The sequence below is a fragment of the Hippocampus guttulatus genome, chromosome 21 (genome assembly GCF_054856545.1).
Source record: "Hippocampus guttulatus isolate MCC_2025c chromosome 21, RoL_Hgut_1.0, whole genome shotgun sequence".
Lineage (NCBI taxonomy): Eukaryota > Metazoa > Chordata > Actinopteri > Syngnathiformes > Syngnathidae > Hippocampus > Hippocampus guttulatus.
Genome location: NC_141281.1, coordinates 12886639 through 12902689, shown reverse-complemented (window position 1 = coordinate 12902689; position 16051 = coordinate 12886639). Strand labels below are relative to the sequence as shown.

The window sequence follows — 16051 nt, the reverse complement described above, 5'->3', positions numbered from 1 at the left end:
GCGTCCGTCTTGCAGCCCCCAAGTGCACCTTCCAGGACGCGCGCGAAAAGACATTCAAAGAACTAAGAAGCACACCTGCTTTTATTTCACTTGACCAGAACAAGCACAAACCGCCTACCGAGCGCTACCAAACATAGCGTATGTACCATCGCGCGCAAGTATATTTATTCATCATCGACGTGACGGGTGTCCAAAGTCGGTCCCGAAGGGCCGCCGTCCTGGCCGTTTTCCAGCTCTCCCCGGAGCAACGCGCCCGATTCCAATGAACGGCTTCAATGTCAGGTGCGTTGGGAAACGGCGGCCCCCCGGGACCGGGGTTTGACACCCGTGATCTAAAGCTACCTTACGTGAATAAAAGGTCGATTAACGAATCGCGTTTGTCATCTCGAGCGGCGCTTAGGACAAAAACATTGTTTCTCTCGACTTGAGTGTTGCCCGAGCTTCCCGTCGAGCCAAAGCCTATCAAGCGGCATCTCGCGGCGAGATGCGGCACTCGACGAAATTGGCATTCGAAGAGCACGGCGTTCTTCCGCCCGGCAAGCGCAGCTGAGCGGAGACGTGCTTTGCGGTTACAAAATCATCTTTTTGGGGCCAACGGAGCGAACGGGGAGACGTGCTCGTCTACGTATGAGCCGGCTCGGTTCGGGAAGTGGGCGGGAACCGGTCAGAGGCCAGCGGCCAATCAGAGGAGCTCGTACTGTCGCAGGTGCATGCGCTGGATGATGTCCCGGCAGTCGTTAAACACGCGGCGAATGTTTTCGGTGTCCACGGCGCAGGTGAAGTGTGGATAGCAATAATGTTTGCCGTCGCCGCTCGCCGTGCTGATCCTCTGAAACACGCACACGCACACGCACACGCACGTGTTTCAAGTGAAATTGTACGTGGCCCTATTGTCATTTGAACATGGGTTTGCTCACCAGGAACTCATCTCTGATAAAGAATTTTGCTCTGGTCACCCTGGCATCTTCATCCACATCTGGAACAGCTGCAAACACACACACACACAAACACACACACAACAGCAACTGTAACTTCCTTCCCACACGTTTGTGTGTGTGTGTGTGTGTGTGTGTTACCATCAGGGGGAAGTGTGTAGTTGGAGTATTTGGGAAAATAATCCTCCAGTTTGGATTTGCCAGCCAGTATCTTGTCAGCGAGCACATCTTGCTTGTTGAGGAACAAGATGACGGAGATGGTCTTCAAAAACCTGCAGCCAATCGCAAAGCGGGCCACGTGAGGCGGAGACAACGGACGAGCGGGGCAGCCGATCACCAAAGAACCTGTTTGTCCAAATGGATCTGAAGAGGTCCAGAGATTCTTGCAGGCGATTGGTAGAGTTGTCTTCTCGGATCACCATGTTGTAGCTGCTGCTCGCGGCCACAAAGATGATGGCCGTGACATCTGACGGATCAGACCGATCACACGTGGGGGGGGGGTGTGTGCGCGCGCGCGTGTGTGCGCGTGCCCGTGCGCCTCTTACCGTTGAAACACTGAATCCACTTCCTGCGTTCATCCCTCTGTCCTCCCACGTCAAACATACTAGAGTTGGCGCGCGCGCGCGAGTGGCATTAGAAGCATAAGAAGCGGCCGACCGCTCGGCGACCGTCTCGCAGACACTCACTGAAAGTTGACCTTGTCCACTTGAAACCTGGTCTCGAAAATCCCTGAGGTCAGAACTCGGCAGCGCAACAAATCCTTGAGGAGAAGACCAGACCGAGTCTGCCGAGCGAGAAGGACAGCGAACGGCGGACGGCTCGCTCGGGTTCTTTTAATTACCTGGTCGGTGGGACTGTAGTCGGCCCTTCTCACAGAGTCCAAATGGTCCAAGAAGCTACGGTGTGCGCACACGCACACGCGCACACACGCACACGCACACGCACACACACACACACACACGGGATTCTGAATGCGACAGGCAAGCGGAGGCCTTGGCGCGCGCTTGCGTGTGTGCCTGCCTTACTACTGAGCGCAGTCAATCAGCTGGTATTCGTTGGCGCGTTCAAAGCAGGCTTTCACGCCGTCGTCCCGCCAAAGCTTTTGAGCGTGCTCAAAGAATTCCTGAGAGAGACGAGGCCTCATCACTGCTCTGTGCGCATACACGCGGGTGTCGCAACCGCTCATCCGCACGCGTGCAGAAAGCGAAAGAGTTTCGAGACACCCGCGTTGTCTTCTTAGTGTCCCGGGAGACGTTCAAATAACAAGGCCACAGGTGACACACACACTTACAGTCAGAGATCTGCGCGTGTGCGTGCGTGCGTGTCGTCTTTTGTGGTCTGACTCCCAAGAGGTCTCATTTCATCAGGTCATTAACATGGTGACGACAAACAACAACTCCCGAGGTGCCTTCAAGTGTGCGTGTGTGTGTTACCTCCGTGTATTCAAAGTCAGACAGAGGTGCGATCCCCTTGATGTAGTCAACTCTGAACTGGTTGCCATGGTCACCCAGAGGCATGGGAGGAGTCAATGTGCTCATAGCCGACACGATGGTCTGACACACGCACGCGTAAACACACACACACACACGCACGCACACACACACACACACACACGCGCGCACAAGTTGAAGCGCTGCCGAGTGAATGCAGTCAGTCACTCGGCAGCTCATGTGATCAGAGGTCAGGTGACCGACCACGATGGCATCCTTCACATTCTTCCTGATGTCTTGAATGTTCTGCTGCTTCTCTCTAGAGACAAAAGAAAAATCACAGAAGCGCTTAGTGCGTGTCAATCACCGATCGAATCGCGTCCTAACGGCAGTTAGGACGACAATTTCCATCGCCGCAAAAACAACATGAGCGGCGAAGCGGGCTTTGGGATGAAATGTCTTCAACGGCTCCGTTGCGTCCGTTCGGCTTTCGCTCAATGAACACTTTGGAGCGTCCGAACGACCTCCGACTTGAAGTTGTGATCCGAGCGACGTCGGGAAGGACATTGAAGGCTTTTCACAATAAGAGCACCTTGAATGTGACTCACTCAGGATTGAAACCATCGACATGAAGAATCCTCATCTGTTTGACGATCGTGCTCTTGCCAGACTCGCCGGCTCCTGCGCGCACGCACGCACGCGCGCACGCACACACACACACACACAGTGAGACGCGCACCTATGCACGCAGACGGATTCAGAACAACGGACAGGCAGCGAGTGAAGAACGCAAGAGCGGACGCGGGGGACACACCATAAGTGAGACGGAGACGACATAAGAGAAAGATTGCGGAAAGTCGGCGCGACGGGCAAACGGACAACAAGAGCGAGCGAGTCGGACCCAGCAGCAGCAGTCGGTGCGTGGCTTTAAAGGCTTGCCGTTCCTTCTGCAGTTGTCTGTCGATCTTTTTGTTGGCTTCCCGCTTGACCTTGTCATCCAGCCGCTCTTCGTCCGTCTTCCCCCCCAAACAGCCCATGTCGGGGCCCCGGCCAAAGAGCGCGATCTCGGCCGCCGCCGCCGCCGCCGGCCGACCGGAGACGTTTGCTCTCGGGGCTCTCCGCCGGCGAGTCCGAGTGCGCCCGCGTGGCTCCTTCGGGCAGAAAGCGTCAGCGTCCCGTCGGTCTTTCCGCGTTCAAGAGCCTCCGCGGAACCTCGGCGAGACTCGCCCGCGCCGCCTTCTCTGCGGGGACTCTCCGTTTCCGTGACGCGCTTTGCCGTTGCTTGACAACCGCGCGGCGCCACCCTCACCCGCATCCCCCGTGCGCCGTCGCCATCTTCGCGTCCTTCACGTGCGGCCAATCGGACAATGTCAGGGCAGCGCGCGAGGCGCCGCGCCGGCGGACGCTCGCCGGTGACCTAAAGCCAACGTGCTCAAACGGCAAGGTCCGCTCGATCCCGCGAGGCAAACGCGCTCAGCAACCCGGCTGATCCTATTCCGTTTTTTTTGTCCTTTCAGATTTATCATCGTCATCATCATCTCTATTTTGTCTCCGACACATTTGAGGGTGAACTTGGCCCATTTTTTTTCTTTTTTGGTCAGGGTGACTGACGGACAGTTCGCAGCTCCTAGTTCGGGATGGCAAATTAGCGCGCTCGGCCCGACTGTCCGCACAAGAGTGGACTCCGGCGACCGCCGATGCACTTTTATTGACAAAACGAGAGCCATTCAAATCGAGTTATCCGTCCCGAAGCGATCGATGTCATCCGCAGATCCTCCCTGGCCGGATGCGGGCTCGGTTCTCTCGCCGTCCGAGGATCTCAACCTGAGGCGGCGCACGCACGCGCACGCACGCCGTTAGACCCACCCCCAGCGCCCACTTTTGCTGGGTTCAAAAGGTCGCAGTCACCTCAGCTGGCGATGATCACAAAGGTCCTCCAGTCGACGTCTCTCCGACTGGAGGAAACCCTGAAAGAGAAGAAAAAGTTCGCAATTGGATCCGGTTCCGTTGCTCCGAGTTAGATCGGGATCCGTTTTCAATCGGGCTTAAAATTCAACCGAGATCTGTTCTCAATCGGTCGGTCTTTGGATCGGGATCAACCGATAGATTCCGAATGAGATGAATACGCGCTCCGGATCGGATTGCCGATCGGGTCCGGGTACGCTCGGCACGGAGTCGGATCTTTGCTCAATCGATCGGATCGGGATCCGTTCCGGATCCGGTGGGAATCTCATCCGAGGTCGAGACTCGGCACGTCACGCAAAAATCCAATTACAGTAACAATCTGATGTCGGCATCGGGATCATTTCGAAGCCCTTTTTTTTTTTCTTTCCGTTACCTGAATCTGTGAAAACATATCGACATATGTCGAGGTTTCCTCCAAACACTTGAGATGAGCCGACAGAGACTTCTGAAAATTTTCGAGCAGAACTACCCTACACACACACACACACACACAACAACAAGTGTACTGTGGTCTGCACCAGCGCCGATGGGGAGATGTTATGGGAGGGAGGTTGGCAAGGCGTTGGTACCGGTGTCGACAGATGTCATCGAAGAGCGAGACGATGTGCTCTTGGTGTTCTCGGGGCGACGGGTGAAGTTGGTTTTGGACTTTCCGCCAGCAGTCCTGTTTTGTCAAGGGCCGATCAGAAACGGGACGGACGAACGGACTCGATGAAGTCGTCAAAGAGGCCGACCTCGTAACGCTCTTCGAGGTTGGTTTTGATGACGTCGAAAGCGTTTCGGATGCCGGCCGTCGCGTCCGTCGGCCGCTCCGCCCCCGGCAAGGCTTGCTTTTCGAAGGCGCGCGGCTCCGCCGCCGCCTCCTCGGACGGCTCCTCGGGTAATGCCCCTTTAACGGACCCCCCCCGATGACAATCGGATTGAGAGTGAGCATTTTTGAGCTAGCGGCGGGTCCCCGAAGCCCGACCGGACAGGAGCGCCCGCAAAATGTCGAACGCCACTCGTGTCAATGGGAACGTGACCGAAGTCGTCGCGCTCCGCGTTGCCCTCAAGCGGGTCGCCCGCGCCCTTCGCCTTCAGTCGGCCGCGTTGCGTCTCGACATACCCGATGCCACAAAGGTCAAGACAAAGTGGGCTCAGGTCTGCCGAAGGACAACGACTATTGCCGCTACTCGCGTTTCCATTTGGTAGCGGTGGGGACTCGGTCTTATTATTATTTTCCATGACTCGCGATTCCAAACGTTTGGCAAAAAAAGGACCTAAATGCAGGGCCAATTGGACAGGCGACAGTCCGATGAGGTGAGCTGCACGGTCTCCGGTTGGATCACGGAAAGCCCGAGCGTGACGCGTCCCCGGACGACAAAGAGTTTGACAGACTTGCACCGAGGGCACGACTGTATGCGATGCTCTCGCCTGGCATTGCCCCCCCCCCCCCCCCGCCGTATGTTTCCGGGAAACCAACGCACGCATCATCCAAAGGCGTACCTGCGGGTTCCACCCCCTGAGGCTCACGCCCGCCAAGTTGAGACCCCCCCGGTCGAATGCCTCCGAGCTTCCCCAACGCATCAATTTCGTCAGACGGGTAACCTAACGCAAGCGCGAGAGAATCGTCATCAACGACACGACTGAGAATAATTCCTTCGAAATGCGCACGGCTAATCCGAACGTCCGCGAAAGACGTCAAAGCGTACTCGAGTCCAAAGAAAAGGGACTATTGATGCTGCGCCGCGGCGCGCGGAAAATAAAACGCGACGTCGTACTCCCGCCAGCTGGAGCGGTGCCGCAACGACAACTTTCCCGTGCGCCCTCGCCCTTCAAATCCCGAATGAGGCCACCGCCCGCGAAGACGACGAGAGAGCGAAGGGGGAAGGGAAAGTTCAGGACCTGAATGCGGAGCCGCTCGCTTCCGAGGCAAGCGGGACGCTTCCTGCAAGCAAACGGCGAAAAGTAAAAAGAGTTGAGCCGTCTGCCGTGTTGATCGGTGGGGAAGGAAAAAAAAAAAAAAAACAGAATTCAAAAGCACCGTGGGAGAGACGTCCAAGTTTTCTTCCTGAAAGACTCGGAGCGGCGGCCCCGCACCAACACCCGGAAGGCGCAACTCGTCTGAGAAGATCCAAAAGCTTCGCTCTTCGAGTCCCTCCCGACCACCGCTCGGTTCTCCGAGGCTCTCGCCGGACGCTTTTGACGGCGTCGAGCGGACGACTCGATCAAAGGCGATCGCCGCCGGGCTTCGACGAGTCTGCGAAGGCATCGAGCATCATAGACAAAAAGGACAGCGTGGCCTTCGAATGAAAGCCGCCGCTTTCCTTCAACGGCGGCGAATGCTCGTCATCGAGCGCTTACCTTGGGAAGCGAGGCCTCGTCGGCGCCGCTCGGGGACGACAGCGGGAGCACTGCGCAGAAGGCGGCGGGTGGGATGCCGATCCGCGGCCGTCGACGGCGGAGGAGCTCGATTTTCAAAGGACCGACCTTTCAGTTGAGCGCGCGGCTTCTTCCTGTAGGTTCTGCCGAGCGGCCTCGCCGCGGAGGGGGAGGCCTGCGCCGCGCCGGCCGAGTCTCGCTCCGCTTCCTACTCAGACGAGCGGATGAGCCGGCCGCTCGGCGGAGGGAGCGAAAGTCGCAAGTCCCGCCCCTCGTATGCGCCCGCGGCGAGGCCCGAAGCTTCCGTTGTGAAGAAAGTGGCCAGTTTGTGCGGCAAAAACCCGGGTGAGGTCGCCACGCCTCCCGATCGCGACGCGGAGACGTTTCCCCGAGCGCCCCCCCCGGATGGCGACTTGAAGCTTAGTCGGCGTCGGGGCGGCTACCTGCGACGACGACGCGGCCCGGCCGTCTCCCGCGAAGACCCTCGCGGCCGCCGCCTCCAGCTCCCCGAGCAGCTCCGGCCGGAAGAGCAGCCTGACCCGGTGGCCTTTGCGGCTCAGGTGCGTGATGGGAACGCTCAGATGGACGCTGAGGACCGCCCGAGCCGCGCCGCCTTCTGGGAAAGAAAACGCTGAGAGGCCGACGGGCCTCGGACCGGACCTTACCGAGGAGGAGGTGGGCCGGCGACGGCGAGCGTGGCCCGTCCGGAGACGCACCGTCCTGCTGCACCTCAAGCTGGAAGCGCTCCACCTCTTCCTTGAGCAGGTGCACGGAGCCCCACAGGAAGCCCTGCGACGAGGCGCATTGCTGCGATACGCCGCGCGACCCGCCGGCCGCACGGGTCGCGAGTACCTGAGGAAGGTCGATGAAAAAGCTGACGCATTGCGATCCAAAGTTGAAGTCCACCCAGAACTCATCCAGTTTGTCGTCCGAGGGCCGAAAGAGCTGCGGGGGGGGGGGGGGGGGGGGGGGGGGAGTGAACACGGGCGGCGGAGCAAAGGGTGCCCGAGCCGCGTCCGCTTCCGACCTCTGTGTTCTCCAAGAAGGCTCTGATGCACGGGAAGGTCCGAACCCTGCCGCGCAAAACACCCGCGTCGGGCGAACCAAGCAGAAAGCAAACACCCGGCGACGACCGCCTCCTCTCTCACCTTCTCACGTCACCTTGACGATTGTTCAGGAAGTTGAGGAAACGTCGACAATCCTTGCGGGCGCGCGCGCGCACACACACACACACACAGACGAGAGAGAGAGATTGGACATGTTCCCGTTCAAATTCGTGGCGCCCTTCATCACGAAAGGTGACATCCCCCGCTGATAGGGCGGGGGGGGGGGGGGCAAAGCGCACGCGGGCAACCTCCGTGCGAGGCGGGCCCGAGGGAGCGCTTGAACACGCACCACCTCAAAGTCCGTGTCTTTGATGCGAGAGAAGGCGTCGGCCACGTCGGAGCAGGAGAACCACCGATGGGCTCGCCGGGCTCGCTCCTTCCTGGGAGTCAGACGGCACAAGGCCTCCGAAAGGCTCACCTGCAGCTCGTAGTCTGCAACGCAGGCGCAGGCGTCAACGGGCGCGGGCGAACCGCGCCGGCAAACAAACGGGACTCCCGTTCGGCATTCGTTCATCGATCCGACGCGCCGTCCGCCTCTCCGGGCTCCGCTCACCTCCGACCGTCTGAATGGTCGCCGCCACCTCCGGCCTGCGGACGCGCCCGACGTCAACCGCGCGAGTCTCCTCGCGTTCATCCCGGCGAGAGAATGTCTCGAAGCACTCACGTGGTCCGCAGGAGCGTCCGCTCCGATTGGACGCGCCTCCTCTGATCTCGGCTCAGACGATCCAGGACGCCGTTGAACGTTCTCACCGCCTGAGCGCCGCCAAGGCGAACCGCCGTGACGACCGGGAAAAGCGTACGCCGCTCGTCATGATCCGCCGTTACCTCGAGTCTGACGCCGTAGTGCAGTTGCGATTCCAGCAGCGTGAGCAGAAGTTCCAGAAGGGTCAACGACAGCTCCGAGGCTAGCGGACGGACAGACGGGCGCGGATCAGGGGCCCCGCGGGACTCCGCGTGGCCCCCGAAGCGCTGGCGCGACGTGACCGACCTGGAAGATGCGAGCGGCTCAGCGCCTGAAAGACAGGAGGCGTGAAAGGCGCGCCGGCGCCCCGACGCGCCCGTCCGTCCGTCGCGCCGCTCACCAGAAAGAAGTCGTAGAAGCCTTCGACGGGCCGCAGCTGAGCCGAGCTTCCCGGGGCTCTCGAGGTCAAGAGTCGCCGCAACGTTTGGAACCAAGACAGCGCCTGGACCGAGGCGTCGCCGCATCACGACGCGCTCACGCCGGCCGATGAGCTACGGGCCGTTTACCGCACGTAGAAGACGTGGCATTTACTTGGTGCGCGATTCCGAGATCGACCAGGGTCTCGTTGAGGTCTCTGTCCTCCGCCAGAATCTCCAAAGCCTTCAAGACCACGTCCACTCGTCCGAAGTCGGCCAAGCTCAGCTGCTGCACGTCACGGAAGGTGAGGAGGAGGAGGAGGACGACGACGACGACGATATGGGGGCGGGCGGCCGATACCTTGCGGACCAGCAGGCCCAGTTGGGTGAGCGTGCTCCCGCTCACGCCTTCGTCACGAAGCACGGCGGCCAATCGAGACGAGTCGCCACGAGACAGACACGCCTCCATTTCCATCTCCATCTGACACATATTTCTCGCGGGTGACGGACAGCCCCCCCTCTCGGCCGATGAGAGGAGGACCGGCGGCGACCGATTTGAAACGGCTCGACGTTTGCGCCCGAAAGAAACGCGCGCGTCCGCTGACCCGCAAATGCACATTGGACAATTCGCACACACGACCGAAATTCATGAAAATGACTAAGATTTGATGAAAAACACGTGACCGTGGCGGATGCATCTTTGGAGACGGATCTCTCCACTTGTCTCTCTCACACGCACCGGCAGACGGCGCTCAAGCCCTCGCTTTTCCCGACCGCTTTGACGCGCACTCGCCCAAAACCAACCCCAAAAAAAAGCTTTTGCGAGCTTTCGCCCGATTAAGATTGGAGCCAAAGCTCGCCAAGCTCGGTCGGACTTGGTAGGGCGGCTGCCGAGGAGCGGGACGGACGCGGGTGATTCGAAAGCAAAGTGGCTTCGTGAATTCACGACGCCGCCGCGGGCGGCTTCGACGGCACCGTTCACCTCTAAACGCGCAAAGCGAGTCGGAACGCGGAAGGCCAAAAGAATCGGAAGGCGAGGGAACCGCGTGGCGTGGCGTGGCGTCGCTTCGTACCATGATGACGAGTCGGCGGCGTTCGCGGCTGCGGCTCGTTGAGGTCGTTAGCGGCTCTCGGGGTGCGGGAGGCGAGACGGCGCTCGGCGCTTTGTACGCAGCCGCCGCCAATCACCGCGACGTGCGCGCCGCTTTCGAGAGCCTGAAAAAAAAACACACACACACAAGGGCAAAGCGCATTTCAGGAAGACGTCAGTGTGTCAAACGCGCTTGAAGAACTTTTACGATGACAAATTCATTGACTTTACACCATTTCTGTACAACGGCTACATTGTAACACTTTTTGACACGCACGCGCGCGCGCACGCACGCGCGCGCGCACACTTTCTGTAATTGATGAGTAATGACTTGTTTGTTTTGGGAGAAACATTTCTTTGTTTCCACAACATCCCTACATGCTCTCTCTCTCTCTCTCTCTCTCTTTCACACACATGGGGACGCACACCCACCCGGGCAGAGGTCCCTCCCCCCCAGCCAGGAGTTGCGCGTTGAGTGTTTCACCTTCTTTTTGGTTGCAAGTGAATCGCCGGCCGGCCGACTTGCAGCGACAACGACGTTTGACCATCTTTGAGGACTTTTGCGGCGCGGACTCGTCGCGCGCTCCAAAGTCGCTCCGCCGAGCGCCCGAAAGCAACAGGAGGAGCGGGAGCGGGAGGAGCGCCTCGAGGATGTCCGCAGCGGAGGATCGCCAAGAGGCGGACTGCGTGTGCTCCTTTGGCATGAAGTCCACTTGGGACATCAACGACCCCAAACTGCCTCAGGTCATTGGACATCGCTTACTCGTTTTATATCGCTTCCCAATTATCGATCGACGGAGTGAAAACGTGATAGCGGAACCGCGCGCCGCTTGTCCGCAATGAGGTCAAAATAAGAACAAATTCTCCCTCAAAACACCAAATGACAAAAATATTGAAGCGAACCGGTCAACGGCAAAGTTGAATCAAAGATGGCCTTTTTTTGCTTCGTTTTTTTAGATTGACCTGTAAAATCGCGCCTAAAACGGCTTTCGTCAGAGAAGCGACCGCATCGATATGGACGAGCCGCACGCGATTAGGATTCGTATGACGACGATGAAAAGCTGAGAGAGTTTACTCGCGTCTCTCGCTTCCAAAAAACGACCGAAATATTTGGTGACCGTTTTATTCGCCGATTCGTACGCCTTTTTGCTCGGAAATAAGGAGGCAAACGCTCATCGTCGTTCTCGCCGCGCGGTGACAGAATTGTCACGTTGTCTCCCCGACAGTTTTGCTCTCGTCATTCTTCTTCTTCGTCATCTCATCGCGATTGCCGAATTCATAACCGTAGCATTTAGGATGACAATCGACAACCAAATACATTTTCCATGAAGTGTTCATTAAAATACGTCTGACGCAGAAAATGTTTTTTCGGAGGCTGGCGTGGGTGTGTTTGTGTGCGCGTGTGTGTTTTGGTTTCACTGGGAACGAAAATACAAAAACCAGTTTTTAGTGTTGAAACAACAAGCGTAGATATGCGTTGCGCACACAATCTCGCGCGCGCGCGCGCGCGCGCGACCGATCGATATCTCGGGGTCGGAAATGGAGCGCGGATGCTTTTCTGGCGTTTGCGGCCGAGCGGCGAGCGGCCCGTCGTCTCCGTTCGCGACCGGCGGGGTGAACGGCATCCGGTCGGTCTTACTCGAGGAGCGCGGCGGATGGTTCGCGGTCGGCCCGCGAGGCGAACGACCGCGTGCGCGCGGGGAAAGGGCCGGCCGGTTGGCCGGCCGAGCTCCTTGCCGATCCGGCTAAATACGAATGACCGTTTGCAGGACGTGAAGCGGTTCGACCCCTTCCGGGAGTGGACGGACGGTTACGTGCGTTACATCTACGGCGGTGAGAAAACGGCAAACGCCACGTCATTTCACATCGCCGCGCGAAACGTGCCAAGGTGATGCTCTGTTTAGCCGAGGACAAGAACGCGCAGCGCCACCTGTCGGGCTGGGCCATGAGGAACACCAACAACCACAACTGTCAGATCCTGAAAAAGTCGTGTCTGGGCGTGGTGGTTTGCTCCCGAGGCTGCGCGCTCGCCGACGCTTCCCGACTGCAGCTGCGGCCCGCCATCTGCGACAAGGCGCGGCAGAAGCAGCAGAGTAAGGCCGCCGGCCGCCGACCCCGAGCCGCCTCCGAGCCGCGTTCAAGCCGCGCGTGCTTTCCTGTCGTTGCGCTCCAGAGAAACTTTGTCCCGGTTGCGGCGGCACTCTGGAGCTACTGCCGTGTCGAGGCCACAGCGGCTACCCCGTCACCAACTTCTGGAGGGTGGACGGAAAAGCCATCTTCTTCCAGGTCGGGAAGAACGGGACGCGATCTCCCACCCGTCTCGCCCGGAGTCCGAATCTCAGCCGTCGGGGTTCCGCTTCTCTTACGGCGGCGCTATCGTTTCAGGCCAAAGGGGTTCACGACCATCCCAGACCGGAGTCCAAGTCCGAGACGGAGGCCAGGAGAAGTTCGGTCAAAAGACGAGCGAGCGAGCCGCCCTTCGCGCCGAAACGACGGCCGGCGGAATCCCAGGTAGAGCGAGACGAGGGCCGAGCGCCGCCGGTCTTTTCCGTCTCCTCGCTTATCGTTCTTGTCACCGCCGCGGCGGGTTCAGGCTCTCGGCCCCGCCCCGCTGTCCCGCGTCGAGCCCGCCGACCGCATCTCCTTTCTCGAGCCGAGTTTCCCTCAGCATTACCCCGCGTTCCCAAGTGCGGAGCCCTACTACAACCGCCACAATGCGCCGGGAGAGCCCTCCGCCGGCCCGCAAAAGACGGCCGGTCCCAGACTCTGCGTGGGTCGAAGCGGCTACGACTTCCAAGGCTACCTGAGCGCACCTTCCTATCCGGTCCCCTCGGAATTCTGCGATCCCAGGTTAGCCCCGCACCCGCGACGGCGTATCCCGGCGGCGCGGACGCGCCAAACCCGATGTCGGCGTTTGCAGGGCGGCTCCGGTCCCGGGCGGTCCCACGTCCTCGGCGTCCGCTCCTCTCTCGTCGTCGCCGTCGTCGTCCTCCTCCTTTGATCCGCCGCTGCCGAAACCGGGCTGGAAGGATCTCCTGAAGACCTGCGGTCCCTACGGCGACGGCCACCATTACTACGGCCCGGACTATCCTTGCCGCTACCCGGGGAACCCCCCGGCTTCTCCGGCCGCGCTGCAGACCATCATCACCACCACCACCAAAGTCAGTCGCCTCCGACGACGACGCGACGTCGGGAAACGTCTTTGATATTTGTCGATCCGCGTCGAACCGTCCCGCGTCCCGCAAGAGTCGGTTTTGGATCCGTCCAAAGTCCACGTGCGGCCATTTCACGCGGGCGTCAACGAATCCCGGATCTTTGTTGGGGGGGCGCCCGAGTCCGCTCCTCGAGATCACCTTTCGCCATCCTCCGACGGGCTCGAATCAAACGACCGGCTCGTCGGCCGGCCGGATTTGCGGACGCCCGAGAAGGGTCCCGATGGTTTGAATCGGGTGCGTCGGAGGAGGGGCCCCGTCTCGGATCCTCGCTCTCGGCGTCCGGTCGCCGTCGGACGTCCCGCGACCCGGAAGAGTCGACTGAGACGCGGCGGCGGCGGCGATGCCGACGCCGCTCCGTCCGCCTCCGTAGATTCGACGTTACCGCTCGATCGGTCGAAGGTTGCCGATCGTGCCGCTGATTGTGCCGCCGCCCCTCAGGTGTCGTACCAGCCGTGCCCGAAGGGCGCCGCCTACCGGTCGTGCCCCGAGGCCGAGTCCGGGCTCCCCGGCCGCTCCGCTCTGCCGGACGAGCCGTCGTCGTCGTACTCGGCCGAAGTGAAGGTGACGGAGGAGTCCGGCGGAGTCATCAAGTCGCTTTCCTTTCAGCCCGAAGTGGTGCAGACCAAAACGGAGCGGGCGGACGCCTACGACTATCGCTATAGCTACGGCAACGGCTTCCGCTACGACGACTACTGACGCGTCGCCCGCGCGCCGACGCCGGGAAGCTTTGAAGAAACGAGCATCTTCTTTTGGGCTCCCGCCTTTGAACGGAAACGGATTTGGAGAAAAACATCGGCCGCCTTTCCCCGCGTGGCCGCCGCCCCCTCGCGATGGCGGCGACCGGAGGAAAAAAAACAACGACGCCGGAACGGCGAGGTTGGGAACCCTCGTCGGTGGAGTCGAAACCCGCACGACGCGCCGGCCCGTTGCCGAGTCGGCGCGTCGAAGCTCCGCGCCCGCGCGGCACGCTGGCCCGGACTTCCTAGGCGTCGGCGCGTCGCTTCCGGACTGGCCATTTTTTGACATTTCGACTCCGGGGCAAAAGCGTCGCGGTGACATTTTCGCCTTCGGACTCAATCGAACCCCATCCGACGTTTTGCCCGGCTTGACCGATGACTTCCTTTCATTTCCTGTGAGCGGCAAAACTGTCAATCGTCATGACAACCCTCACGTGTCCATATTTATTCACCATCAAATGATGTTGCCTTTGACCTGGCAGATGATAAAAAGGTGAATGTGAGCAATGTGGTTGGCCCAGAATGCGCATGCACAAAAAAACATTAAGACCAGAATGTGCGCGCGTGTGTGCGGGTGAGCGCGCACTAGAAATGCGTGCGTAATAAACGTGTGCGGATGGGAAGTGTTTGGCGTCTGTCACTAAGCTCCATTAGTCGGTGGTCTTGACCTCGCTCGCACCTGCTCAGAATGGGCCAACGCGCACAGACGCGTGCGCGCGAGAGTTCGAGGGCAGGCCAAGGTGATTGCCGCGAAGGTCGGCCGCGGGGCGGCCGAGGCGTGATGGCGGCCAGGTGCGAGGGGGAGGGAAAAGCTCAACTCGCAGGTGTTTTGACTTGGAAGTCAAGCGGCGTGCGGCGGGACGTCCACCTGGACGACACGCGGGAACGGGCGCGCGCGCACCCGCAAGGGTGTCTGCGCTGTAATTCTATCCTCGGAGCAAGACGCTCTTATCTTATCTTCTTCTCCTCTGCTGATCTTCATCACTGACGTTTCACATGCAAATCTTCTCAGTTAAGTAAATCACCCCCCGCGCACACTTTGTGTACTCCCGAGGACGTCGGCGCCCTCTTCGTCTTCTTCATCATGGTCATCATTTGACATTTGGAATCCCAAAGCTTTTTGTGAACGAGAATGATGTGCGGCAGATCTCCCGTGTCCCTCCGCCCCCGCCCCCTTGCCTCGGGCTTGCCCGCCTTGCCCCGCCCAGCCCTTACTGGCCGGACCGGTTTTGGATGTAATCGTAGCATCGGTGCGTATCGGAGCGTCTCATCGGCGTCTCATCACGTAGACGTCCAGAACCGGCACCAGCATGATGGCGCTTTTCATCTTCCTCTCTCAACACGGACGCCAACATCAACAAGACAGACTCACATCAAAGAAACACGCACGCACTGTACGTGTGTGTGTGTGTGTGTGCAATGTTAACATCCCGAGGTCACGCGAAGGACACGCAGGAAGAGCGAGACGGCTACCGGGACCGGAGTCCGTCTCCACCCGGGCGGGCCTCCTGCGCCGACGATGGCCGCATCGGTCAAAACGCGGGCGCGAGGTCCCGCTCCGGTTGACCTCGGGGTGGCAAAAGAAGCCGTCGGACGGACGGATGAGCGTCGGTGCGGACGTGCGCGGCTTTCGTGACATTTCAGAAGAAACGCGAAGAGCTTCGAGCTCTTCTTTGGCCGCCAAAGAAGAAAGGAATTGGCGCCGCGGTGCGCTTGCTTCGCTCTCTTTCGTTGTCACTTGACAATGAAAAAGAAAGAAAGGAAGAAAAAGCCGATTTGGTCCCGTCGCCGTGGGCTCACATCCAAAAGATTTGACTCGGAAGCGGTGCTGGCAAAATGGCGACAAGCCTCCAGCAGCAGCTGGCCGATGTTTTCCCCACTTCTGCTCAAAGGACACGAGGAGGCGACCCGGGCCCGCTCCGTCTGGGCGCTCGTGTTTTGACACCGCAGGAAGTTAGCGGCTGAGTGAAGAAGAATGAGGTGGGTTTATGTTGAAGTTTATCTTTGATGAGAGCTCGGCGCGGGACAGGTCTGAGCGTGACGCCCGCGCACGCGCGTCAGCCACCCGAAGGAGACGGGAGGTCACGCGGTCCGACGGCAGGAAGCCGCCGAGT

At 59.8% G+C, this 16051-nt stretch overlaps 3 protein-coding genes across 23 annotated transcripts; 1 reads left to right on the top strand and 2 right to left on the bottom strand.

Annotated features, from left to right (window-relative positions):
- Window positions 1-63: 63 nt before the first annotated feature.
- On the bottom strand, window positions 64-4005 carry LOC147187246 (guanine nucleotide-binding protein G(olf) subunit alpha-like). 5 transcript variants are annotated; one of them, XM_086102544.1, is made up of 12 exons: window positions 3180-3910; window positions 2974-3046; window positions 2630-2684; window positions 2369-2488; window positions 1961-2058; window positions 1777-1831; window positions 1622-1695; window positions 1481-1539; window positions 1281-1401; window positions 1077-1207; window positions 918-985; window positions 64-829 (listed from the first exon to the last, which is right to left on the bottom strand). In XM_086102544.1, the coding sequence occupies exons 1-12, from the start codon at window positions 3400-3402 to the stop codon at window positions 683-685; spliced, it is 1224 nt and encodes a 407-aa protein (XP_085958670.1). In that variant the 5' UTR covers window positions 3403-3910; the 3' UTR covers window positions 64-682. The 5 variants fall into 5 exon arrangements, with proteins under 5 accessions (XP_085958670.1, XP_085958672.1, XP_085958671.1 ...); XM_086102546.1 differs by having other exon boundaries at window positions 1961-2084; window positions 2323-2488; window positions 3267-3910; XM_086102545.1 differs by having other exon boundaries at window positions 3267-3910.
- A 49-nt stretch (window positions 4006-4054) lies between these two features.
- Window positions 4055-10129, bottom strand: sycp2l (synaptonemal complex protein 2-like). 16 transcript variants are annotated; one of them, XM_086102532.1, is made up of 22 exons: window positions 9257-9514; window positions 9071-9184; window positions 8880-8981; window positions 8786-8810; window positions 8623-8702; window positions 8462-8550; window positions 8351-8385; window positions 8087-8229; window positions 7840-7892; window positions 7719-7764; window positions 7544-7636; window positions 7408-7480; window positions 7135-7307; window positions 6800-6899; window positions 6674-6723; window positions 6354-6569; window positions 6215-6257; window positions 5065-5219; window positions 4900-4994; window positions 4704-4800; window positions 4274-4332; window positions 4055-4189 (listed from the first exon to the last, which is right to left on the bottom strand). In XM_086102532.1, the coding sequence occupies exons 1-22, from the start codon at window positions 9512-9514 to the stop codon at window positions 4093-4095; spliced, it is 2196 nt and encodes a 731-aa protein (XP_085958658.1). In that variant the 3' UTR covers window positions 4055-4092. The 16 variants fall into 16 exon arrangements, with proteins under 16 accessions (XP_085958658.1, XP_085958655.1, XP_085958656.1 ...); XM_086102529.1 differs by adding an exon at window positions 9969-10129 and having other exon boundaries at window positions 7135-7322; window positions 7408-7636; window positions 8462-8702; window positions 9257-9376; XM_086102530.1 differs by adding an exon at window positions 9969-10110 and having other exon boundaries at window positions 7135-7322; window positions 7408-7636; window positions 8462-8702; window positions 9071-9181; window positions 9257-9376.
- Window positions 10130-10198: 69 nt separating this feature from the next.
- On the top strand, window positions 10199-14560 carry LOC147187244 (chorion-specific transcription factor GCMb-like). 2 transcript variants are annotated; one of them, XM_086102541.1, is made up of 8 exons: window positions 10199-10729; window positions 11755-11818; window positions 11890-12078; window positions 12159-12271; window positions 12371-12496; window positions 12579-12835; window positions 12906-13146; window positions 13807-14560. In XM_086102541.1, the coding sequence occupies exons 1-8, from the start codon at window positions 10364-10366 to the stop codon at window positions 13894-13896; spliced, it is 1446 nt and encodes a 481-aa protein (XP_085958667.1). In that variant the 5' UTR covers window positions 10199-10363; the 3' UTR covers window positions 13897-14560. The 2 variants fall into 2 exon arrangements, with proteins under 2 accessions (XP_085958667.1, XP_085958666.1); XM_086102540.1 differs by having other exon boundaries at window positions 13639-14560.
- Window positions 14561-16051: the final 1491 nt, after the last annotated feature.